Source organism: Panthera pardus, unplaced genomic scaffold (assembly GCF_024362965.1).
Source record: "Panthera pardus isolate Hobbes unplaced genomic scaffold, ASM2436296v1 HiC_scaffold_17, whole genome shotgun sequence".
In the NCBI taxonomy this organism is placed as follows: domain Eukaryota; kingdom Metazoa; phylum Chordata; class Mammalia; order Carnivora; family Felidae; genus Panthera; species Panthera pardus.
Window position 1 is genome coordinate 32168238 of NW_026526732.1, and position 25264 is coordinate 32193501.

Here is a 25264-nt window from a genome sequence, read left to right on the forward strand (position 1 = left end):
ATTGCCATGAAAATTCTGTGTAGCAAACCACCCTGAAACTCATTGGACCAATGGGCTTCACTGGGGCTTGGTCTTCTCATGGGAAAGCATGGAGGACATTCATAAATATAGAGTTCTCCTAATGACACGGCTTAGAACTGGCACACTTTTATTTCTGTCCATATTTTTTTGGCTAAAACAAGTAAAGTAGCAAAGCTCAAGTTCTAAGGACAGGGTAGTAGCTTCCATTCTCAGAGAAGAAAAGACACAAGTGTAGATGCCAGGAGAGTGGAGAACTGGGACCAACAGTAGCCTATCACAATAATCCTATGATTTACTATGGCTGAGTAACAAACAGAAATGGATGAGAAATTGTACTTAAGATAGTCATTTTGCTCTACTGAAGGATCTGGCTCCATTTTGGGAGTTTTATACAGAGGAATTAAAAAATTGATGGACCGAACGTATGTGACCACCTACCCTCAAAACCGGTGTTTCTGTAATTGCGATTAGTAACATTATTGGGGGGATAAATCCCACTAATTAAACAAAGAGATAAAATAGAAAATATCAGAGTGGGTTGAATGAAGTAAGCATTTTGTTTAATGAAAACGTTTGCTTCTGTTATGGAGGCATACTTACATGTGTACTGAGTCATGATACAAAATACGTTTCTTCCTATTGTGGTTAAAACAAAGCTTGGGAAAGCCGTTGTTCTAACTTATTTTCTATCTGTAAGATGTTATTGGGTTTAAGTACATTCTAATTTTTCAAAATAGTCCTTGGGCAGGCGTGTCATCTGTTTTGAAATTGAACCGTTTTTTCAGTGCTCGTTTTTTCCTTTGTAAGGATATCTAATACAGGAGTACTTTTCTTTCAAATCAATCAACAATTAAGGCAGTTTTAATGGACACGTGTTTTTATATATATGCTGGTAACACCCATGACTGTGGTTACTGGTGGCCCATGTTTGAGATTATTTTAAAAGTAATGGTAATATTTACCTTCTCTATTTAGCTTGCTCATTGCCAGCTTCCTGATGCTGGTTTAGAATAAAAGCACCTCCCAGTTATATGTATCAATAATAATACTGTTACCTTACTTCAGAAAGATTTATTATCAGCTTATCTTTTCCAGATTTCAATATTTGCGTCATCTGTCTAGGTGAACTGTGGCCTATGGTAACACAGCAGTGGCTCTAGTCAGTAGCTGTCCAGGGGACACATGCGGAGGGGGCCTCCTCCCCAAAGGCAGTGTTTCTGCAGCCGGCTTGTCCCCTCTCTGGTCACTCTTACCTGAGAAGGTAGGTCTGAATGCTCATAGGGACTAGCCCGAGGGCCTAGGTAATCTTTCACTGAGAAAATGCTGACAGCCAGGAAAGTTATAAATGGTTTGGTACTTACTAATACATTAAAATTTAGGATTATTTAATAGAAAAGTTAACAAGGTTTCTGTAATTTAGTTTCATAAAACCTGAGTTAGTAAGAGAAGGTAAAAAATAGTGACATATTTTTAAATAGCATGCTTTACCTGTGCTTTTAAAATGTTTCACGTTTATTAAAAATTCACCTATGAGGACCTAGGAAACCTGAAAAGTTGAAACATGATTTTTTATCTCCATTTCTCGTAAATGAAGGAAATTCCTTCTGTGTATGTTGGCTAGTGTTAGCATTATAAAAACGATCCCCACAGAGATTTTTATACATTTTAAAATTAAATCGCATGTTATTGTTACTATTTGCTCAATTACAAAACTAAAATCTTATTTGCACAAGTATTATTTGGTGGGAAAAATCCTGGCCCTTTGCCAAATGACTTCACTCTTTAGCGCGTGTGTGTGTGTGTGTGTGTGTGTGTGTCTGTTTACGTGCCATATATTAGATTGATTAGATTAGGAAGTTTTTAGTTATGATGACCTAAATTTGATACATATCATCTTATGCAAGTCTACATACCAGAAAAATTTTCCAGTATAGTTGATTTACCTGCTCATAATATTGCTGAAGATTCTTTTTTCTCTTTTCAATTGGAATGGGTTGATGGATAAGCAAACGAATGGAATTTGCCATGCTTCCTGTTTCTTTAAGATGGAAAAGATTGCTTCCAGTGATATCACCTTCTCAAGACTCATGACTTAAATATTTGAAAAAGTTGTTTCTCCTACCCCTTCTTTCTTTCTCTTTTTTAAAATAAGTGTTTTACCCTAGAGGAGAAAGCAGGAAAAGACCTCTCTGACCTCAGCTGTAGCAATTTCTTACTTGACACATCCCCAAAGGCAAGGGAATTAAAAGCAAAAATGAACTACTGGGACCTTAAGATAAAAAGCTTCTGCACAGCAAAGGAAACAACCAACAAAACTAAAAGGCAACCAACGGAATGGGAAAAGATCTTTGCAAATGACATATCGGACAAAGGGCTAGTATCCAAAATATATAAAGAGCTCACCAAACTCCACACCCAAAAAACAAATAACCCAGTGAAGAAATGGGCAGAAAACATGAATAGACATTTCTCTAAAGAAGACATCCAGATGGCCAACAGGCACATGAAAAGATGCTCAACGTCACTCCTCATCAGGGAAATACAAATCAAAACCACACTCAGATATCACCTCACACCAGTCAGAGTGGCCAAAATGAACAAATCAGGAGACTATAGATGCTGGAGAGGATGTGGAGAAACAGGAACCCTCTCACACTGTTGGTGGGAATGCAAACTGGTGCAGCCACTCTGGAAAAGTGTGGAGGTTCCTCAAAAAATTAAAAATAGACCTACCCTACGACCCAGCAATAGCACTGCTAGGAATTTACCCAAGGGATACAGGAGTACTGATGCATAGGGGCACTTGTACCCCAATGTTTATAGCAGCACTCTCAACAATAACCAAATTATGGAAAGAGCCTAAATGTCCATCAACTGACGAATGGATAAAGAATGGAGCCTGTTTCGGATTCTGTGTCTCCCTCTCTCTCTGCCCCTCCCCCGCTCATGCTCTGCCTCTCTCTGTCAAAAACAAATAAGCAGTAAAAATTAAAAAAAAAAAAAAAAGAAATTGTTGTTTATATACACAATGGAGTACTACGTGGCAATGAGAAAGAATGAAATATGGCCTTTTGTAGCAACATGGATGGAACTGGAGAGTGTGATGCTAAGTGAAATAAGCCATACAGAGAAAGACAGATACCATATGGTTTGACTCTTATGTGGATCCTGAGAAACTTAACAGAAATCCATGGGGGGAGGGGAAGGAAAAAAAAAAGAGGTTAGAGTGGAAGAGAGCCAAAGCATAAGAGACTCTTAAAAACTGAGAACAAACTGAGGGTTGATGGGGGGTGGGAGGGAGGGGAGGGTGGGTGATAGGTATTGAGGAGGGCACCTTTTGGGATGAGCACTGGGTGTTGTATGGAAACCAATTTGACAATAAACTTCATATATTGAAAAAAATAAAAATAAAATAAGTGTTTTACAAAACACTTTTGGTATTGTAATAAAGAATAGTGGATAAATTAGAGAGCTGCAAACCTATTTTTAGAATAAAATTATTATCAAGTTTATTTCTAGTTTTATTTCTAAATCTGTATAGAACAAAAACAGGATATGAGGGCATTTCAGAAACTTTAGGGCATTTAGCAAAACTTTAATTTTAATATAAGACTAATGTGGATAAATAACTCATGTAAAGAATTATATAAGCACAAAAAGCACAAATTGTATAATTTCTTAATAATTACTCACCAAGAAGTTTTTTTTTTTAAAGTATGGTTAAAGTTTTGTTTGAAGCAATTCATAGACAATACATTTAATTTTATTAAATACTTTTTTCTGGTTATGAAAGTAAAACATTCTTATAGTAGAAAACTTGGAATATGTAGAAAACATAGAGAAGAAAGTAAAACCTTCCTATTCTTTCACCACCCAGGAAATTTTGTTGGTAAAATTTGGTATTATTTTTCTTATTTGCTGTTGTTTAATTTTTTTTTTTTTTGAGTTTCAATCTTACCACCTCTGAGTTAATGATATTAAGCATTTAGACTATACCATTCCATACCTATTTTCCATGCCTATACAAATGTGTGTGTGTGTGTGTGTGTGTGTGTTTAAGCAGCATTGTTGAGATATAATTGATATGCAAAGAACCATACACATTTAACATGTACAATGAAGGAATTTCTAACTGGATGGCTAGAAGATTTTCTTCTTTATCTTTGAAATCAGAACCAAGCTAAGTGTATGTGCCCTACTTTATAATGGCCCCAGGGGGCACAGAAATGAACTAATGAACTCCTTAGTTCATTTGTTCATTCATTCAATCCTTTATTCATTTTTGTGCTCAATGTTCTAGACATTTCCCAGGCCCTGGGGCTATAGCAATGAATAAAACAGTCCATTCCCTTATGACATACTCCCTTCTTTGATTCATTTCATCTTGATTTTTCCCTGTTCATCCCCCTTTTCTCATTGCTTTCCCTCTGCCTATAGTGACCTTTAAAATTTTTTTTTTAACGTTTTATTTATTTTTGAGACAGAGAGAGACAGAGCATGAACAGGGGAGGAGCAGAGAGAGAGGGAGACACAGAATCTGAAGCAGGCTCCAGGCTCTGAGCTGTCAGCCCAGACCCTGACGCGGGACTCGAACTCACGGACCGTGAGATCGTGACCTGAGCTGAAGTCGGCCGCTTAACCGACTGAGCCACCCAGGCGCCCCTATAGTGACCTTTTAGAATGTACCTTTTTAATGTTGATTTAAATATATGTGTATTCTTGTAAGAGTTTCCTGACGCTTTTTTATATATTCCCTTAACATGTCTATAACATTCTTCTTGGATGTTTACTTATTTGATAAACTATGCACAGGATACTATTGTAAGTAAACACTTTACAAATGTTAACTCATTCCAGCCTCATAAAACCTCAAGAAATAGATTTTTTATTTATTTATTTATTTATTTATTTATTTATTTATTTATTGCATAAGAAAACTATAGGCCCAAGAGTTTGGGTAGCCTGTCCAAGGGCACAGAATAGGTGAATGGCCAGACCTGCCTGGACTTGAAAGGCCACACTCTTCAGCACACAGCTCCAACCTCATAAATTCAAAACCCAACTCCTGATTTCTTCCTGTTTCTTGCCCTTCTCCAATCACCATCTTTTTCATCTCCTTAAACGGGACCCTCCACCTTCAAGCTGCTCAAAACAAAAGCCTTGCTATTTCCCTTGATAACTTCCTCCCAGCCCACACTCAGTCGATGTGCAAGTTCTGCCTGCTGTATCTTTAGAACATTTCCAAACTTGACCACTACTCTCCACACTCACTGCCCCTGCTATGTCCAAACCATCATCTTCCCTCACCAGGTTATAGTGACAACGTCCTAATCATCTCATCTTTGTCCTTACCCTCTGCCTCTGTTCTCAGCACAGTAGCCAGGGTGGATCTGTCAGAACCTGTCAACTCATGTTGCTGGGTTCAAAACCCTCCAGTGACTTCCTTTTTTCACTCAAGGGCAAACAAAGCTAAAATTCTTACTGTGACCCAAAAGGCCCTATTCAGTGTAGCTCTGTACAGCTTCCGTGGCTTCCCCATCTATTTTTTCTCTGTGTTGCTGGCTCTGTGCTATCCCCATTGACATCTGCTAATTTTGCAAACACACTGAGCATGTTCCCATCTCAAGACTTTGGAGTCTGCTATATCCCCTCCCTGGATTGTGCTTCCCCTACATATCCATGTGGTTAGCTTCTCGGTTCCTTCAGATATATATATATTATTCAGTCAGCTTTTTATTTAAGTTTTCCATGGCTACCTTATCCTGAAGCTCAATCCTCTCCCCAAACCTTGCAGTTCTCTCTTCTTTGCTTTATTTTTTTCTCCTTAGTAACTATTGCAATCTAATTTCATGTTTATTGAGAACATGAAGTGTCCCCCAACCCACACCTGAATGTAAGCTCCTGAAGGGCAGGAAGTTTTGTTATGTCTTTTCACCCCAGTACCTGGTATCTGACAGAGGGAAGGCATTTACCCAATATTTATGAAAAAGGATGTGTGAATTTCTATTTCTTTGTATTTTAGCTTAATGTATGTCATGTTCTTCCACTTGATTCACAAGGTCAGTGATTTGGTCTTCAGTTGTGACTATTCTCTTTTATAACTTCTTTACGGATTTTAAAAATACCCGAGATAATTTCTTTTGCTTTCAGAACCTTTTTCCGTGCTCTAATTTGATCTTCTTGGGTGCTTTTGCTAAATTTTGTTTAAAGCTCTCATTTTTCTGTCTCTAGAGTAGTTTTTTTCTTTTCTTTTTTAATTCAAATGTTTATTTATTTATGGAGAAAGAGAGAGAGAGAGAGAGCAAGTGTGAGAGGGACAGAGAGAGAGGGAGAAAGAGGATCCCAAGCAGGCTCTGCACTGTCAGCATGCAGCCCAACGTGGGGCTCAAACTCACAAACTATGAGATCAGGATCTGAGCCAAAATCAAGAGTCGGATGCTTAACCTACTGATCCACCCAGATGCCCCAGGTCCGTATTACTTTTTAAAAATTCCCTCCCTCACATCAGTCAGAGTACTATATACCTCAAAGTTTCTCTTATAAATAGCCATGGATAGTTCTAGAACAAAAAATGAAATCCTGGGTTACAAGGTTTTATATCTCTATTCCGAATTTTGCATTATGTATTAACTACAAAGTCACCATCTAGAAGAAATGGAAAGTCACTTAAATGAATCCAAAGAAGCCAACAAAGCATTGAGACTGGCTTCTATCTAGGCCAAGGACAGCTATTTATTCTTAGTTTCCTTTAAGGTATCAAGCAGTCCTTGCCTTGAATTCCCTGGTAATTTAACTGCTCTACATTTCCTCCTTGGAAACTGCTTTTGTATTTCTACATTTTGTACATTTCTACATTTGTGCATTTTGCTAAGGACATACCAGAAGATTCTGCACTGTTGTAACTCCAGGCCATTCATTTTACTATTGTTTCCTTGAATAGCTGCCAGTTCCCTTGGGGCAAAAGGTCTTGATATCTCTCTAAATGTGCCTTCGAATCAGGTGACTTTTTCCTGTAGTGTTTGGGAGTGCTGAGAAATTCCTTATCTAAGCTTGTGTAACTTCTGCTTCTCCCTGGTTCTGTTCACCAGTGATTGCAGCTTTATTAAAAGAATTTTTTTAATGTTTGTTATATATCTTTGAGAGAGAGACAGAGTGCAAGTGGGGAAGGGGCAGAGAGAGAGGGAGACACAGAATCTGAAGCAGGCTCCAGGCTCTGAGCTATTAGCACAGAGCCCAATGTGGGGCTCAAACCCACGAACCATGAGATCATGACCTGAGCTGAAGTTGGATCCTTAGCCAACTGAGCCACCCAGGCTCCCCAACAGTTTTATTTTTAAAAGCTATGACTTTTCCACTCTATTCTCCGTGATTATCTTTTGAAGGGGCACAGTGGGCCTCCTTTCCTTTCACTTTATAACTAATTATTACAACTGATGGCAAACAGAATGAATTTCTCTTCTGCTTAACATTGTCTGTCAGACATACTTTCCATTCCTTTCACATAATTCACTCATATTCTTTACCTTTTACGAAAGAGTGGTGAGGAAGAAACCAATCTACTCCTTGGCTTAGAAGCTATGTATTCAAGTAAAACAGAAAGGAAGGGAAAAAAGAAAAGAATCAGGGAAGCCAGCTAGGAGCTACTAATTTGACAGTGTTTGGTGGCTCGGACCATGAGAACTGGTCCATTATGGATATATTTTCAATGAAGTGTCAAAATATCTACTGATGGGTTGGCTATATTGTTGAGTGTAAGAAAGAGTAGTCAATGATTACTTCAAGGACTAGGACTGAGGATTTTCAAGAATGAGTTGCCATTTTCTAGATGTGTAGGAAGGAAGAGGAGCTGGACACATGTTGTGAAGATTTGAGGCTTTAAACATGGTCAGTGGTTATATCCTCTAGGCAGCAGGAGATGTTTGTCCAGAGTACAAGCAGGAAGCCATGGCTGGAGGTATTTATTTGAGACCCATCAGCGTACAGATTAGCCTAAAGCCTGGAGACTAAGAAATCACGTAGGGAGCTGTTCTAAGTAGAGAAGAGAATCAAAGACTTGCCTTAGGGCAAGTGACTTAAGGACGAACTAGCAACGAAGACTGAAAAGAGTAACCAGTGAGGTATCAGAGCTTTAAGAGTGGTGACCTGGGAGCCAAGAAAAGAAATCGTTTCAAGAAGTACCTTGAGATACGGAGCATGATGAGTAGATGAAGTCTGAGCATTTATCACTGGGTTTAGAACAGAGGACAACATGATTAAAAATTGTTTTGCACTCTCAGCATCAGTGCCATCTTCTGGGAAACCTCTGCGCCACAGAGCCAAGTGGAAGAAGCAGTGGATGAACAGGCTGAAGCGAAAAAGAAGAAAGATGAGGCAGAGGTCCAAGTAAACTGCCAGCTTGTGCACCCACGGAAGTCACAGGAACAGAAATAAAGAAAGCCAGAGGTCAGGGATGTTTGTACAAATTGTTGGACTGCACGCCTACTTTCTAGAACTTGATCCAGTGGATCTAGACATCCATCATCATTTGATCATAATGACCACCTTTGAGAAACCCACCTTTCTCATACCAAAACAGTCCCTTTTGATCCTTTGCCAAGGAGCCTTGACTTCCAGGACTCATTCTGTTTTCATCTGTGGCTGAATGTAACACATGTAAAATAAATCATCTCTTCTGCTGTCTTAGCTGAAGAAAAAAGCTTTTAATGAAGTGCTGACAATAAAAGTCTCTTTGGAGTGTATTCAAAGGGTTAGTAAGAGGGGCACCCGGGTGGTTCAGTTACATGAGTTTTAGACTCTTGATTTTCGGCTCAGGTCATGATCCCAGCGTCAGGGGCTCTGCACTGAGTATGGAGCCTGCTTAACATTCTCTGTCTCTCCCTCTGCCCCTCTCCCCACCCCGCTTTCTCTCAAATAATAATAAAAACAGGTTAGTAGGAGAAGAAAGGAAGACAGGGAGTGAAAATTACTCTTTTGAAGAAGTTTTGTTTTTCGAAGTGAATTTAAAAATAATTGCTTTTTGTGGAATTTATTCTTTTTATGGAAGAGTACTACATATTTGGGTACTGCAGGTAATTATTTACAAGGGAAATACTAAAGAGCCAGGGAAGAGAGGAGAATTGTAGGTTATGTCCTTGAACAGGTACAAAGAGATGTTTACTGGGCATGTGCAATGAGACATGGTTGGTTATTTGCATTAATAAGACAGAGGATTAAGTATACAAACAGATGTAGGCTGGGAGGTAAGTGAAGAGATACAGTGTGGACATTTTCTTCTGATCGGGTGTGTTTTTTCAGTGAAACAGGATCAAGGCCATCAGAGAATGAAGATGAGAGAGAAGGTATCTGAGATAGAAAGAGGGAGCAGGTGTGAAACAGTCATCTCAGAGAGTAGGAGAACAAAAGTAATAGAAGGAGGGGTAGGATCCTTGAGCAGTTCTAGTGGCCAATACTTGTCATGAATTTAACAGGAGGCCCCTTGTGTGTTTTTCTCCACCACACTCAGCTGCATGAATGCAGGAGGAGAGCAAGAGGAGAACTGGATTGGACAAAGGTTCAGGTTTTGCTAGGAAAGTTTGTTAATGAGGAGTCGTAAGATAATGTCAAAAACTATTGGAATCTAACTGGGTAAACAGGGGTGCCTGGGTGGCTCAGTCGGTTGAACGTCTGACTTCAGCTCAGGTCACGATCCCACGGTCTGTGAGTTCGAGCCCCACGTCAGGCTCTGTGCTGTCAGTTCAGAGCCTGGAGCCTGCTTCGGATTCTGTGTCTCCTTCTCTCTCTGCCCCTCCCGCACTCAGGTTCTGTCTCTCTCTATCAAAAAATGAATAAACGTTAAAACAAAATTAAAAAAAAAAAACGAAATGAGCCTGAGGGAATGAGGAATAGTGAAAAGATGATAAAATAAACGAATGAAGGGCTTCAAGGGGGTTGAAAAGTGTTAAAAGAAGAGCACTAGTGGCATAGATTAGGAAGACAAAGTGTGGAGCTTGAAGTTAATATTTTGAAATGACTGCATTACTGATGAAGACAAATTCCAGGGCATGGCCATGGGAGTTTGAGATAAAATAGAATGGGGGTCATACTTATTGGAAGACAAAGGGTCAAGGAGCTGAAAGCTCATTCCTGGATCATTATGTGACATTAAAATTATCAAGAGTTTTGGCAGGAGTAAACTTGGAGAGAGTGGCGGTAGGTCAGGAGCTAACCTTTGCAAGAAATAAAGAGAAATGACTTGGGAGTCTGTAGATGTCTACAAATGAAGGAGGTGTAGTTTGAACACAGAACTTCAAACTTTCAAGGGGTATTGGTTAGGAAGGATGGCGGCACAACGATCTGCAGTGGCAGTCGATACAAGGGGAATCTACTTTTCCTCTAAGCTGTATGGTACAAAGGGGGAGTAAGGATGCAGGAGAGAGAACAGCCACCTTTGACAAGGCTCCAGGTGATGAGGTGTACTCAGGGGAGAGATGGTTTTGGTTAGAACAACGTGAGGGAAATATTTGGGAGGAGTTTGAGGAGTTTGAGGAGTAGGGTGATGACCCAAGCTCCAGAAGGCACACTTGGAAGGGTTTTGCGAGTAATGGCAGATAGGTGCAGATTAGGGAGTTGTACAGAACAGAGACTGAGCCGTTAGAGGTGGAACCAGGGACCAAGGGCATGGTGAGATTAGTGCTGATGGTCTTTTACCGGGAAGTGGGAACACTCGACCACTGAGTTCCTATCATGTCAGACAGATCTATTTTAAACTACAACTCCTATCAGTATATTTTTAATTCATATGCCATTTTCAAACATTAGGTGATCAGATCATTTGTACAGAATTGGTTGTTTAGCGAGCTGATCAAAGAGATTCATTAACTTTCCATATTACAATCTTGCATTATTTATATATACAAGTAATGATTATTTCTAGTTAGCTAAATTCTCAGAGCTGGAAGAAAAGAAACAAAAGGACTATTATGTCATGTTCTTAGGTAAGCATTTAACGCATAATATCATCATACGCCATTTATTTAAGCAATTAAATCTGTTTAAAAGCAAATTATAACACTTTAATCAATACTTGCTATAAATTATGTGTAATATTCTTTAAGATAAGCAGGAAAAAGTTTTAAGTTTATTTTTGAGAGAGAGAGAGTGAGAGAGAGAGAGGGGGCATGAGTGGGGGAGGGGCAGAGGGAGAGGGAGACACAGAATCTGAAGCAGGCTCCAGGCTCCGAACTGTCAGCACAGCTCTTTTATTTTTTTTTTTTTTCATTTATTTGGAGACAGACAGAGACAGCACGAGTGGGTGAAGGGCAGAGAGAGGGAGAGAGAGAATCTGTACTGTCAGCGCAAAGCCTGATGTGGGGCCTGAACTCACGAACTGTGAGATCCTGACCTGTGCCCAAACCAAGAGTCAGACGCCTAACCGTTGACTGAGCCACCCAGGCGCCCCACAGGAAAATTTTTTCTATTCAAGTGTCATTAATTTATCAACAATTTCCAAGATATTGTGCTTAACACTATTTCTCTGAAACCAGTATGTACAACTATGAGAAGAAAGCCTCTGAGTCCTTTGTTTTTTATCTAGGAACCGAATATTTTGATTCACAAAGAACAAAGTATACAGAGTTGTCAGATGACTTTCCCATCCTCTATGAATTTCATATTCAAAAACTGAACAGCAAGTTTGTTCCCCCTGCGCCCCCCCCCCCCCACCTCCCCTTACTTCTTTTTGGACTCTGAATCCGTATTTAGCATACCAGGTAAGGATGTGATTTTGACTGACAGAAATTAATTAGCAAACATTCCTAAACAGTGATTAGCGTGTGTTGCTTGATTCCTTTAATATGTCAAAAGCATACGTAAAAGAAGGAAGGAAAAGGGGGAAATAGACAAAAAGTCTATGTAGAAGATTTATAACTTAAGTGATAGGGTATATTTGGGTGCACATTTAAATTACATAGTAAAAAACCCACCATTCTTTTCGTGAAATCTGAATTATAATTCAAATGTTACTGAGTTCAAATAACCTAACTAGTTGTAACTTGCTATTTGTTCTGTCATGGAAGAGGCCTGGGTGTCTGTGGAAATGCATCTTACAGATTCATTTGGCATAAATATGTTTCTTTCCGGGAATAGAGAGCAGGAAGGAATTGGGGAGAGGTGTTTCAAATTTATTAAAATATGCATTTTAGTACCTAAATATTTTATTCCTCCAATTCTAGTTCTGGATACATTTAGTTTTTTTTATTTCGTTTTGAGAGAGAGAGAGAGACAGAGACAGAGAGAGAGACAAAGTGCGCACAAGGAGAGGAGGGGCAGAGAGAGAGGGAGACACAGAATCTGAAACAGGCTTCAGGCTCTGAGCTGTCAGCACAGAGCTTGGCACAGGACTCAAACCTGCAAACTGCGAGATCATGATCTGAACCGAACCAAAGTCAGGTGCTTAACCAACTGAGCCACCCAGGCACCCCTGGATGCATTTAGATTTCTATGTAGTCTTGATCTAAACTGTCAGCCCAGAGGGAAATGCAGGAGATGGAAACGATGACAGACTCCTGGAATTCTAAGGCTTGTTGCTGTTTTCTAGCATTTCAACCTAGTGACAGTTTGTTCATTGACAGCAGAAATTCACATTCTTCTCCCTCTCTCTCTCTCTCCCTCTCTCTGTGTATATGTATGTGTGTGTATACATATACACACACACACACATATTTGTGTATATATATACTACATATATACATATATTTTCAAAATATATTGAAAATTCCAGAATTTAGCTGAGAATTGCAGAATCATATAGAAACAGAGGGGACATTTTTAAACTCGGTCTCATGGAGACTTGGGTTTTTAATGAGGCATGAGGAAGAAGGAAGTGCCATCTCTGTTTTAACAAGATTTTACTTTTATTTGTTTTATAAATTGGGATTGCATGAAAAAAAATTTGTTTTAATCAGTTTCAGAGCTTTAAAGAAAAAACCAAAACAGGCTCCAGTGCTGTGCCCACAGCCCACACCGAAGCTCAGTTTCCCTGGGTTTCTCACCTCAGCCGTCTTTTCTCTGGGCCACATCATTTCTTACCATAACTTTGGTCCGTATACTTAAAATCCTTAATACTTTGGACCACAGTATAGTACTTCACTGGCGGGTACCACTTTTCAAGACAGCCTATGTCCTCACATGAAAACTAAAAGCTTAATATTCTTGAAAATAATTCATCTGTGTTGGTGCTTTCTGCCGTGGAAAGAAAATATGGATTGGTAACGATGAAACTGTACAAGTAATTGAGACCTCAGATCATATTCCAGCTTTAATGGTTTCGTGAACTAAGCCTCGATTTCTTGCCAGTATAATTACACTTACAAAACGTGTCATGTCCTCCTTATAAGGAACAGTGTTTACACTGTAGATGTGAAATGTTAAATGAAGTAACACTTGGAATATTATATCTCAGTGCTTTGCAAACTGGAAGTAAAGGTATGTAAGCTTCTTTCCATTGCAATTCATTCTGTAATTAGAAATGACTTATATGGGGCACCTGGGTGGCTCAGTCGGTTAAGCGTCCAGCTTCAGCACAGGTCATGATCTCACAGGTGGTGGGTTCGAGCCCTGCATCGGACTCTGTGCTGACAGTTCAGAGCCTGGATCTTGCTTCAGATTCTGTGTCTCCCTCTCTCTCTGTGCCCCTCCCCCATTCATGCTTGGTCTCTCTCTTTCTCAAAAATAAAAAAAAAAAAAAACATTAAAAAAAAAGAAAGAACTTATATATTATCAAGTGCAAAAGGAGGCACTAGGGGATATTACCTGTGTACAAGAGGCACACGTAAAATATTTCACTTTTTCTTCTAAAATTTCTAAAATTTTAATTCTAAAATTTCTGGGAACTTGTATCTACCCTTTAGAATATAAAAATCTCCCTCAAGACTGTCTTTTGAACAAAGACTATTTCCATAGATTAAGCATATAAAGAATTCATCATTTGACCTTCTCTGGCCTCAAAAAGTGCTGTTTCATATACTTTAACCTAATAATTCAACTTTTCATTTCTAGCACAGTATCCGACATCAAGTAGATGTTTAAAAAAAATTATTGAACTGAACCATTGAATTAAGCTTAGAAATGAAGCTCTTTCTAAAATAACTATTTTGGTGGGGCGCCTGGGTGGCTCAGTTGGTTAAGCGTCCGACTTCGGCTCAGGTCATGATCTCACAGTTCGTGAGTTCAAGCCCCGCTTCGGGCTCTGTGCTGACAGCTCGGAGCCTGGAGCCTATTTCAGATTCTGTGTCTCCCTCTCTCTCTCTGACCCTCCCCTGTTCATGCTCTGTCTCTCTCTGTCTCAAAAATAAATAAACGTTAAAAAAAATAAATAAAATAACTATTTTGGTGGGGGGGGCACCTGGGTGGTTCAGTCGGTTGGGCGGCCATCTACAGCTCAGGTCATGATCTCACGGTCTGTGAGTTCGAGTCCTGCGTTGGGCTCTGTCCTGAGAGCTCAGAGCCTGGAGCCTGCTTCGGATTCTGTGTCTCCCTCTCTCTCTGCCCCTTCCCTGCTTGCTTTCTGTTTCTCTGTCTCTCTCAAAAATAATAAACAATAAACAAATTTTAAAAAAAGAATTAGTTTTTTAGCAAGAAGTAATAGGTAAATGTGTTAGAAGTTAAAAGAATCAAATTGCCAATGATTCGCTCTCTCTTTTTTTTTTCCCCTCCCAGGTTTCTGGAATAGGTTTACGGAAAGCAAAGAAGAAACTCTAACCTGAGTATGGATTTTGAAGAAAGATTCCTCAACATGCAAAGGAAGAAATAAGCTGGTGGATAGCCCTCAGAAATGATGTCCTTTTGCCACAATGTCATTAATATTTCTTGTGTGAAAAGCAGCTGGTCAAATGATGTCCGTGCTTCCCTGTACAGCTTAATGGTGCTCATAATTCTGACCACACTCATTGGCAATCTGATAGTCATTATTTCCATATCACACTTCAGGCAACTTCATACCCCAACGAATTGGCTCATTCATTCCATGGCGACCGCGGATTTTCTGCTGGGGTGCCTGGTCATGCCTTATAGTATGGTGAGATCTGTTGAGCATGGCTGGTACTTTGGAGAAGTCTTCTGTAAAATTCACACCAGCACTGACATTATGCTGAGCTCGGCGTCCATTTTCCACTTGTCCTTCATTTCCATTGACCGCTACTATGCCGTGTGTGACCCACTGAGATACAAAGCCAAGATCAGTATCTTGGTTATTTTTGTGATGATCTTCATTAGTTGGAGTGTCCCCGCTCTTTTTGCATTTGGAATGATCTTTCTGGAGCTCAACTTCAAAGGAGCTGAAGAGGTATATTACAAGTACATTCACTGCATAGGAGGTTGCTCTGTCTTCTTTAGCAAAACATCTGGGGTACTGGCCTTTATGACTTCTTTCTATATACCTGGATCTATTATGTTGTGTGTCTATTCCAGAATATACTTCATAGCTCAAGGACAGGCCAGATCAATTAATGATGCAATTGGATTGGAAGAGAAAAATGGAATGTCACAAAACAAAGAAAGGAAAGCTGCAAAGACTTTAGGGATTGTGGTGGGAGTTTTCCTAATATGCTGGTGTCCTTTCTTTGTCTGCATGGTCATGGACCCTTTCCTGGACTATGCTATTCCACCCACCTTAAATGATGCATTGGTCTGGTGTGGCTACCTGAACTCTACTTTCAATCCAATGGTTTATGCATTTTTCTACCCCTGGTTCAGAAAAGCACTGAAGATGATTCTATGTGGTAAAATTTTCCAAAAAGACTCTTGTAGGCATAAACTATTTTTAGAGTCACATCCATAGAATTATTATATTTACTGTTTACTGCTTTGCAAAACAGCTGGTGATCATAATTTTGAACACAACATAATTAACCACATGCACCAATTGCGGGGTCTTTCATCAAATGTTTGAGCCAGAGAATGGATAGTGACATATAATGCTTTTATTTCACTTCCTTTTTGGGACACAGTGGGTGTAATCCTTGCCATGCTTACTATTACATAGAAGCTTTGCAAGTCCAGAATTTAAGGCCCTATGTTAAGAGCCTTTCTTGCCCTTAGCTGAACTGCCATGAATTGACAATTGTTCAATGCTGGAAATTATGGGGCCGCAATTGGATATGCAAATTAGAATTACTTTGTCATCCATTTGCTCGAATATATATGTCTTTTTGTGAAATCAAATAAAGTACACATTAAATGATATTAAATACTTTTTATACATAATTTGCTATTTATCATGAATTCTTATTAATATATATTCCACTTTTAAAATATTTTGATTTTCATCTTTTTATAATATGCTTTCTTGATTCTCATACTTGCAGAAATTTGGAAAATAAGGAAAAAATAAAAATAAAATATCGTATAGAAACAAAATGAAAATAAAGATATCACTCATAGTTCACCTCCTGAAAAAACTTAAAATTCTTGACAACATAATTTTTTGGTAACTGTATAATGTTACATTGTATGGATGCACAAAGATTTTTTTAGACCATTTCTCTGTTGACCACTTAGACTTCAGTTTCTTTTTTTTTGTTTTGTTTTTTAATAATGGAAGTGAAACCAAGTTTCTGTCTGTCACCTGCTACTGAAAGTTAGGAAAGTGTCTGAAAGGATTTCACTGTATTTCAAAGGTTGTGCCTGGTATGGCAGGACTCAAAATACAAGCTCTAGGAAGTAAGACAAATCCATTTGTTGGGTGCCAGGCTGCATCGAAAGAGAAACAGATGGCATCCACACGAAGGAAAAAAGGAACAGGGGCGCCTGGGTGGCTCAGTCGGTTGAGCCTCCGGCTTCGGCTCAGGTCATGATCTCACAGCTTGTGAGTTTGAGCCCCGCGTCGGGCTCTGTGTCTCCCTCTCTCTCTCTGCCCTCTCTCTCTTCCCCAACTCATGCTCTGCCTCTTTCTCTCTCAGGAATAAACATTAAAAAAAAAAAAAAGAAAGGGGCGCCTGGGTGGCTCAGTCGGTTGAGCGTCCGACTTCAGCTCAGGTCACCATCTCGCGGTCTGTGAGTTCGAGTCCCGCGTCGGGCTCTGGGCTGATGGCTCAGAGCCTGGAGCCTGCTTCCGATTCTGTGTCTCCCTCTCTTTCTGCCCCTCCCCCGTTCGTGCTCTGTCTCTCTCTGTCTCAAAAATAAATAAATGTTAAAAAAAAAAAAAAAGAAAAAGAAAAAAAAGAACAAATGATAGTTTCAAATAAGATTCCCTAACAGGAGTGGGCAACCATTCTAAATTATAAGCACTGATTTCCAGTTGAACTGTTTCTCATACAGGCTTCAAGTAGTCTGTTGCATGGGGAGTAACCTTAGGGATTCGGATTTATTTATTTAATAAAAGTGACTTATGCTCATGAGTACGTTAGGGTAAGGCAGCTAATTTTAAATGAAATTAAAACACACCTTCTTGCATGCAAATGTGTGTTCACAAACTTGATGATCTCCGAGGATATGTTAAATCCTTCTAGCTCTCACAGTCTGTTTCAAGACTACATGTTCTGTTTCATTGATCTCACTAGAGTTTTGTTCTGGTACATTTAAAAAACACAAGTTACCTTTTCATTGAGTGTATGATAAGACAAATTGCCATTATTTACTCCTAGTGTCAAAAATTACCTTGACTTTTTTTTAGCTGAGACGATTCTGTCAGATTCTAAGAAGGGAACAAAAGCATTTAGACGGCTTTCTGTACATTATAGCAAGTTTCTGTGGTGTTCTCCATTTGCTCCCACACAATCCTCTTAAAATTATTCCTAGACATTTTGTACTTTTGTGTATGTGTGTTTTGCCTATTGTGAATAAATCTTTTTTTAAGCCACTATGTTTTTTGGTACCCAATATTGCTGGCATGCAGTAAATTTGATTTTAGCTTTTCTGTTGATTTGTTTGGGCTTCTACACTATAGTCATATTATCCTCAAACAATGCTAAATTTTATCTCCTGTCCAATAGTTATGATTTTTATTTATATTCTTTGTTATACTTTATTAGTCAGAATTTCCGAAGAAATACTGATAGTGGTAATAAGAGTCATCCTTGTCTTACATCTATTTTAAATTAATACTCAGGTTTTAATATTGATTCCACATTTTTCTTGGGACAAGTTCATGACTCAGATAATTCTACCTTTTTTACTCAACGTTATGGCCTCATAGCCTATGTTTTTAATACTCATAATAAGAGATAGCCCATAACCCACCCTCTCAGTGAAACAAGAAGAAAGACTCATTTTGTCTTTCCATATTTCCAGCTTTATTCCAGCTTTCACTCTGTCATGAAGAAAGCATTTTTGTCTTTTAGCTGTCCAGAATCCATTTCCCAACTGGCATTCAATTAGCTTTTGAGAAATGTCGCATTCCGACATTGTTATGGGTATCCATAGTTCTGGATATAGTTTGTGGGAACTATAGGGAAAAGATAGACCCCTGCTGTTCCCCCTAGCTAAATAGACAGGTTGGTAAACCAAGCTAAGATTTTCAGAAAGCCTTTCTTTGGAATTTGGACCTTTACCAGAGTGAGAAAGACAGTGATCTTTAGCAGAATCGTTAGTAGAAAACAGTGAAAACATGTGGATTTCCATGACATCTACATGGTAAAATCATGATCAGACTGCTCTTGGTCTTGCTGGGGCTCTTGCTTACCAGACCCTGGAGCTGCCTCACTGTCCATTTCCAAATTAACTTCTCCAGTCTCTCGTGTATTCCATGAATCCCAGATAATCTTCTGATAAATCCTCTTTGAGAATAATTCTTGGTTGCATCCACGGAAAGAACCTTACCTTGATATACTGTGTTATGGTAAAGGCCAAGAAAATGACTGCAATGGCATAACATTCCTTTCTTCAAGTCCAGCCAATTTCCAATCAAAACAGTCTCCTTTTCCACTCTCCTCTCAAAGAGGAGAATTTTTATAAAGTACCACTAAGGAAGAGATAAAAATAGACACATTAGCAAGGAAGTGTGTTGGAACTTATTTATTATTATTATTTTTTTTTTTATAAATTATTTTCTTCAACGTTTATTTATTTTTGGGACAGAGAGAGACAGAGCATGAACGGGGGAGGGGCAGAGAGAGAGGGAGACACAGAATCGGAAACAGGCTCCAGGCTCCGAGCCATCAGCCCAGAGCCTGACGCTGGGCTCGAACTCACGGACCGCAAGATAGTGACCTGGCTGAAGTCGGACGCCCAACCGACTGCGCCACCCAGGCGCCCCGGAACTTATTTATTATTGATGATAATAAAGCCATCTTAAGAGATCAATAGACTAGAAGACCCATTCCCATTTAAACTTGATTCTTAAACTCAATAATCCAGTCTTTGGAGCGTCATAAATACTTGCCAAAAACATAAGGCAAACCATATGAACTCTAACCCATTGCAGATTCTGGTGAGTCATAGTTTCTGTTTAGTTGAACATTGTCAACAAGAACTTGAACTTTAACTTCAGTGTGTAAAGATGTATGAAGAATGATTTGTTTTTAAATTTAGCAGACTATTAAGTGTACTAATAAAATAACTCTCCAAAGAGATATTTTGAATGCTGCACTCAAATAATTTAGATGACATAAGAATCAGATCGAAGTTTTTTTTTTTTTTTTTTAAGATAAGGTATATGTGCATTTTCCAACACAGGTTATTGAGTATATGGTCAGCAGTAAAAAGTATTCAAAGGACATAAATTTATCTTTGCCAGGTCCCGACCATCTTTTCTGCATCACTCCTTCTCCTGAAACCCCTTTCCCAAGTCATTACACCCCCAGTGATTTTATACAACATTTTAACTTGGTTGAGGCTGGTTCTCCTGTGAAGTCATAACAAATATCAGCATGTAATTTGTTTCTGTCTTTGATTTTTCCTGGGAGAGAGAAATCCTTGACTCATACAAATTAAAAGTTCTTAGCGTATATATCAACTTATGTGACTTTGAAGCTTGAAGTGAAGCCACTCACAATGGTTTATCAATAGTAAACTGTCTTCTTCCTAAATATACAAGTCAGATAAACAATGATAGATAGATGATAAACTCTAAGATTTGTTTATTGGTCAATGTCTTCACTATGCGATGTGTTAAAAAGTAGAGCCTCTCAACCCTGGCTGCTGCTCAGGGAGCAATAATGTAGAATAAGTAGTGTGGATACTCGGGTCCTATGCCAAGAAAACGATCTGCAGTGGAAAGGGAAAGCTTAGAAGCCAACCACTGTGGGTTTATATTCTGGAGCCTTATTTATCAGTTATTATTTGGACAAAGTTATTTAAAAACTCTAAGCTTTAGTTCACTCACCTACAAAAGGAGGCCAGTGATAGCACTCACCCCACTGACTGTTGATTACTGGGTGAACATGGGGCCTCTCACGAAAATGCTCAGCAAACATACATTATTAGTATTATCCTTGTCATTTTATTGGCATACGCTACGGTGATGCTCGCTCAGAATATGCTCAGGCAATGTACACAGAGAAGTTGACACAGGCAAACAGTCCATAGCAGGTTGTTTTGTGGGTTTTTTTTTAAGGTAGTGCAGAATTACATCATCCTCGTTCCTAATAAATTTCAAAATTACAATTATGCCACAGAATAGCAGAAGATTTATTTCCAGGTCTATACACAGAAGGAAGTTGAACATGGTGTTTACATTTTTAGATTGGTGGTCTGTGGCGTGTCGATGTTTGGCATACAGTATGTTTGAGAGGCTATGGGGATTTTTATTTCTTTAGAAAATAATTTATATAAAAATGTGTGTGTGTATCATACCTATGTATTTATATATACATATATGATACTGATATTTGCAAAATAACTATTATCTGCCTATCTAATAAGTTTGAATGGATACTTTGTGTAAGCCCTGGTGCACATTGGCGTAAAACAGAGTCCTACAGCACCCCACACATGGGGGTGTCTTCAGGCTCTGGAATCGGGCAAACCTGGGTTCAAATCCTAGCTCTCTTCGTAGTCCCTGTGCTTTCTCTCCTTTGTGCCTTTGCTTCTGCAGCCCCTGATGCCTGGAATGCCTCCTCCCTAACTCCACCTCCCTTTACTGGCTGACATTTACTCATTTTAAAGGACTCATCTTGAGGGGAACCTCTCCAGGAAGCCATCTTTAATCCTTCCAGATCAGGTAAGTGTTTTTCCCTGAACTCCCAAATACCCTACGCACTTCCTTGTTGGTGCACTTATTACTTGTGTTAAGATGTCCTTTGCCCCAGAGAACTTTGAATTGCTGAAGTAAGAGAGTATGTTTTAGTCATCGTTGTACCCTGTGCTTAGCACAGTGCCTGGCACAGACAAGCCACTCTATGCATGTTTTTAAGAGGGAGTAAATGAAGACGGGATGATTAGGTATCCAAGGGGATCAAGCTTATAAAAGTTAGAGACAGATTTGAGCCCCAGTCTGTCTGGCTACAAACTCCACCTTCCAGGAAACCTATTTCAGAGAGTGGAGCCAACTATAGGGAAACTATAAGGACTCATAGTTTTAAAAAAAAAAAAATTTTTTTTAACATTTATTTATTTATTTTTTAAATTTTTTTTTTAACGTTTTATTTATTTTTGAGACAGAGAGAGACAGAGCGTGAACAGGGGAGGGGCAGAGAGAGAGGGAGACAGAGAATCCGAAACAGGCTCCAGGCTCTGAGCTGTCAGCACAGAGCCCGACGCGGGGCTCGAACCCACAGACTGCGAGATCAAGACCTGAGCCGAAGTCGGACACTTAACTGACCGAGCCACCCAGGCGCCCCACATTTATTTATTTTTGAGACAGAGAGAGAGAGAGTGAGCATGAACAGGGGAGGGTCAGAGGAAGAGGGAGACATAGAATCTGAAACAGGCTCCAGGCTCTGAGCTGTCAGCACAGAGCCTGACGCGGGGCTCGAACCCACAGACCGCAAGATCATGACCTGAGCCAAAGCCGGACGCTTAACCAACTGAGCCACCCAGGCGCCCCCAAGGACTCATAGTTTTATCTCCAGTCAACTCTAAGCAGATGTGCCTAGATGGGTTTAATTTGGGTAATAAATGCATATTCATTGTGAATAGAAATGATTTGAAGAGTTAAGTTATTAAAACTTGTATTCTGAGACTAACTACGTTTAGCTTACAGCTACTACCTAAGGCAATGTTTGAAGCCCTAACCGCCCTGGAAGTTTTGGGGCATGTTTGGACTGAGACTGAGAAATCTTTAGTTTCAACTAGCAACCTAGGTCCTTTGAGCTACATTTCTTCTAACAACCATGGACTTGGATCCTTAAGATAAAGGTATTCTGAATTTTTCAGTTCATATAGTACAGTGAAAACTTAGAGAGATAATAAATACTATACCATGTTTTAAAAGGAGCTCAGAAACCCTGGTGTGTTCATCTCCAGCACCTGCCACAGGGCCTTGGTACAGGGTGGTTGCCCCAGGAAAGTTTGTTCAAGGACAGGAGAGAAGAAAGATAAGTGATTAGAATGTGGCATTTTTAAAGCAGCAAGAAAGATTATTTCTCAAGTTATCTTTTGAAATTTAGGAATTTTATTTTATTTATTTATTTATTATTTTTTAATGTTTATTTATTTTTTGAGAGAGAGAGGGGGGGACAGAGCAAGAGCAAGGGAGGGGCAGAGAGAGAGAGGGAGACAGAATTCAAAGCAGGTACCAGGCTCTGAGCTGTCAGTACAGACGGCGAGATCATGACCTGAGCTGAAGTCGGACGTTTAATCGACTGAGCCACCCAGGTGCCCCCAAATTTAGGCATTTTAATGTCATTTTCTCAAAGTAACGGTGCCTTGGCAGTCTGACTCAGGACTTCCCAAGTCCTCTCAGTCTGTGGATTAGTGCTGGATATGACAAACATTTTACAGATCATTGTGAAATAAGAAAATAACAAGGTAGTGAGCTTTTCATTTTGGAATGCTTATTCAACTTAATAGATTTTCTTTCATCTAAGATCATGGCCTTGCTAAATGTTCAGGATTAAGATGTTTCTTTTCTTTTATGAAAATATGATAATAATAGATGGAGGTTTTTAAAATGACTATTTGACAACCTGACAATTACCCCCATGTTTTTAAAACTTTTTATTTATGAAATTTCCAAACCCACTATTCTGCCCGGTTACTAACCCCACCTCAGCTCTGGTTGGCTGAGGTGTGATGTTAGTTGAATGGTTTTCCTGAGACTTGTGAAATCTTCCAGACGGTGATTCTTTGTTTTTTGGGTTTTTTTTTTTTTTTTTTTTTTTTTTTTTTTTTGCTCATTATGCCCGCTCTGTAAACATATTTACATCAAATAAGAAAATAGACTAAGGTAGAAGTCACTGTTTTGCTTTCTTGCATCGACTAAAGTTTTCTTCCTCAGATTTACACTTTGCCTTTGCTTAATAGTCTGAGAATTCCCCAAACATTTGGTTCCTCAAATAAAGTTCTCTGATAAATGTTTTCCTATCTCTACTAAGTACAACTGCTTCCCTAATGACTTACAGTGTGAAATTATTTCCCATCATGACCAAGGCAGAACAGCAGATGTGTTAATGATGCCCTCTGGTCTCTATTTACCTGGAAGTTTGGCAAAGGAAAACAAAGTAAAAGAGATGCTGCTTATACTTGTCTCTTTGGACTGTGGACTCAGATTGCACCTTTAGAGTGTCAAACTGTAAATGAATTGCGGTGAGCATTGGTAAGTATCCAATCAACACATTTAATTACTATTATTAGCAATTCTCATAAGACTTTGAACAAACAGAAGAGTTTCCAAACAGTGATATCATACGCTTGAAATACGTTAGCTTTATTTTTTAAATGGTTTAGGGTTTCATCTTGTCTGTATATTGTCCTAAGCATGGAAAACTATGAAAATTTGGGGAATAAGGAAAAGCCCATAAAACATCCATTGGTTTTCCTTCCACGGTTCATATTACAAGGAATAATAAAATAAAACACAACAAAACAAAACAGGACAGTGACCCCTATTTTACTACCAGGTAGTAGACTAGATACGGAATTACCACAAGGCTACATTTGATCATGGACAGCAATGTGACAGGTTAGTTCTATAGAAAAAGATGAAGTGAAAAATGGTAGTCATGACCTGGGTAGGTGAGTCCCCTAAACTCTTCTTCCTGGTTCCTGTTTGCATCATCAGATAAAACCATAACCAAAAGAGACCAGAATCATGGTTTGTGATGTCATTGGAAGCATATTAGCCTGAGTTTATATTCAAATACTGTTGATTATCAACTGTTTAGCAATGTTCAACAGCAGAGAGCAATTTGCTAAACCTCTTTAAATTTCATTTTTGTTATTGACAGAGGGGTAGTATGTAACTTTCAGTGTATTGTGAAGATTTTTTTCATTCATTAAATCCCTTATCCGTTCATATAACAGTATGAATTATTGAGCCCCTGTTTTATATATATCCAATTATTGAGCACCTGTTATATATATCCATTCATATAACAAGTATGAATTATTAAGCACCTGTTAGAGCCCATTGTGTTAGCTGCCTGCTAAGGGTACAGACGGGAACAAGGCCAACACGTTCCCTGTCCCTCTGGAATCTTTGTGGAGATAAAATGCAGGTTTTGGAAATGAAATGAGATTGCATTTTATCACACATTGGCACGACGTACAGTACGTGGTTCATATCACACAGTCAACAAGTTGGTTATTATGATTATGATTATGATTTCCAATTCACTTAGGCATTGTCAGCCTCGTCCATGCTGCAGAGAGAATTTAAAAATATATCCCCGACTATCCATTTTGAGCTCAGATCTCTTTCTGTTTAGCTGATATAACAAATCCTCAAAGTCATTGTGATCATACTCTCGCTGCCCCCTCCTCGTTTCTGTTCTTGTCTGGCCAACTTACATAAAACACACTGGTGTCTTTGTCTATTGGGAAGCTCCCCTTCAGCAGGTGCCAAAATCCTGTATGTGCCTAATTAAACTAAGTTGTTCCATTATCCCATCTTCTCCTATGTTCTCCATTGAAAGACACCCGCTATCCTTGCAATTGCTCAAGCTGAGAGTCTGGGAGGAATCCTTGGCTCTTCCTCATCCTTACACCCCACTTCCTGTCAAGTATGGGCCACGCATTGTAATTCCGGACGCAACTTTCTCTCCATGGACTCTGGATAAATCCCACAACTGGTTTCATTCCTCAAGTCTTGACCTCTCTAGTCCAGTAGCCTCTCAGCGCAGCAGCCACCGATTCCTCTAAAACCCATGTTTGGCCCCTTGTCGAAATGTCT

General features: G+C 39.2%; 2 protein-coding genes across 2 annotated transcripts in view; both read left to right on the forward strand.

The window, feature by feature from the left end:
• Nucleotides 1–14743, forward strand: part of LOC109249916 (pantetheinase) — an 83773-nt gene extending 69030 nt beyond the window's left edge. Inside the window, exon 10 of the mRNA XM_019420552.2 lies at nt 14716–14743. Within this exon, the coding sequence (XP_019276097.2) occupies nt 14716–14728 (13 nt within the window). The 3' untranslated portion in view covers nt 14729–14743. The remainder of the gene's footprint in view (nt 1–14715) is intronic.
• An 87-nt stretch (nt 14744–14830) lies between these two features.
• Nucleotides 14831–16534, forward strand: TAAR1 (trace amine associated receptor 1). Its single transcript, XM_019420562.2, has one exon. It carries the CDS (start codon nt 14831–14833, stop codon nt 15833–15835), a length of 1005 nt encoding a protein of 334 aa, XP_019276107.1. The 3' UTR covers nt 15836–16534.
• The last annotated feature ends 8730 nt before the right edge of the window (nt 16535–25264 follow it).

Excerpts from the sequence above, each read along its gene's own strand:
- TAAR1 (XM_019420562.2), top strand. The coding sequence starts at position 14,831 with ATGATGTCCTTTTGCCACAATGTCATTAATATTTCTTGTGTGAAAAGC.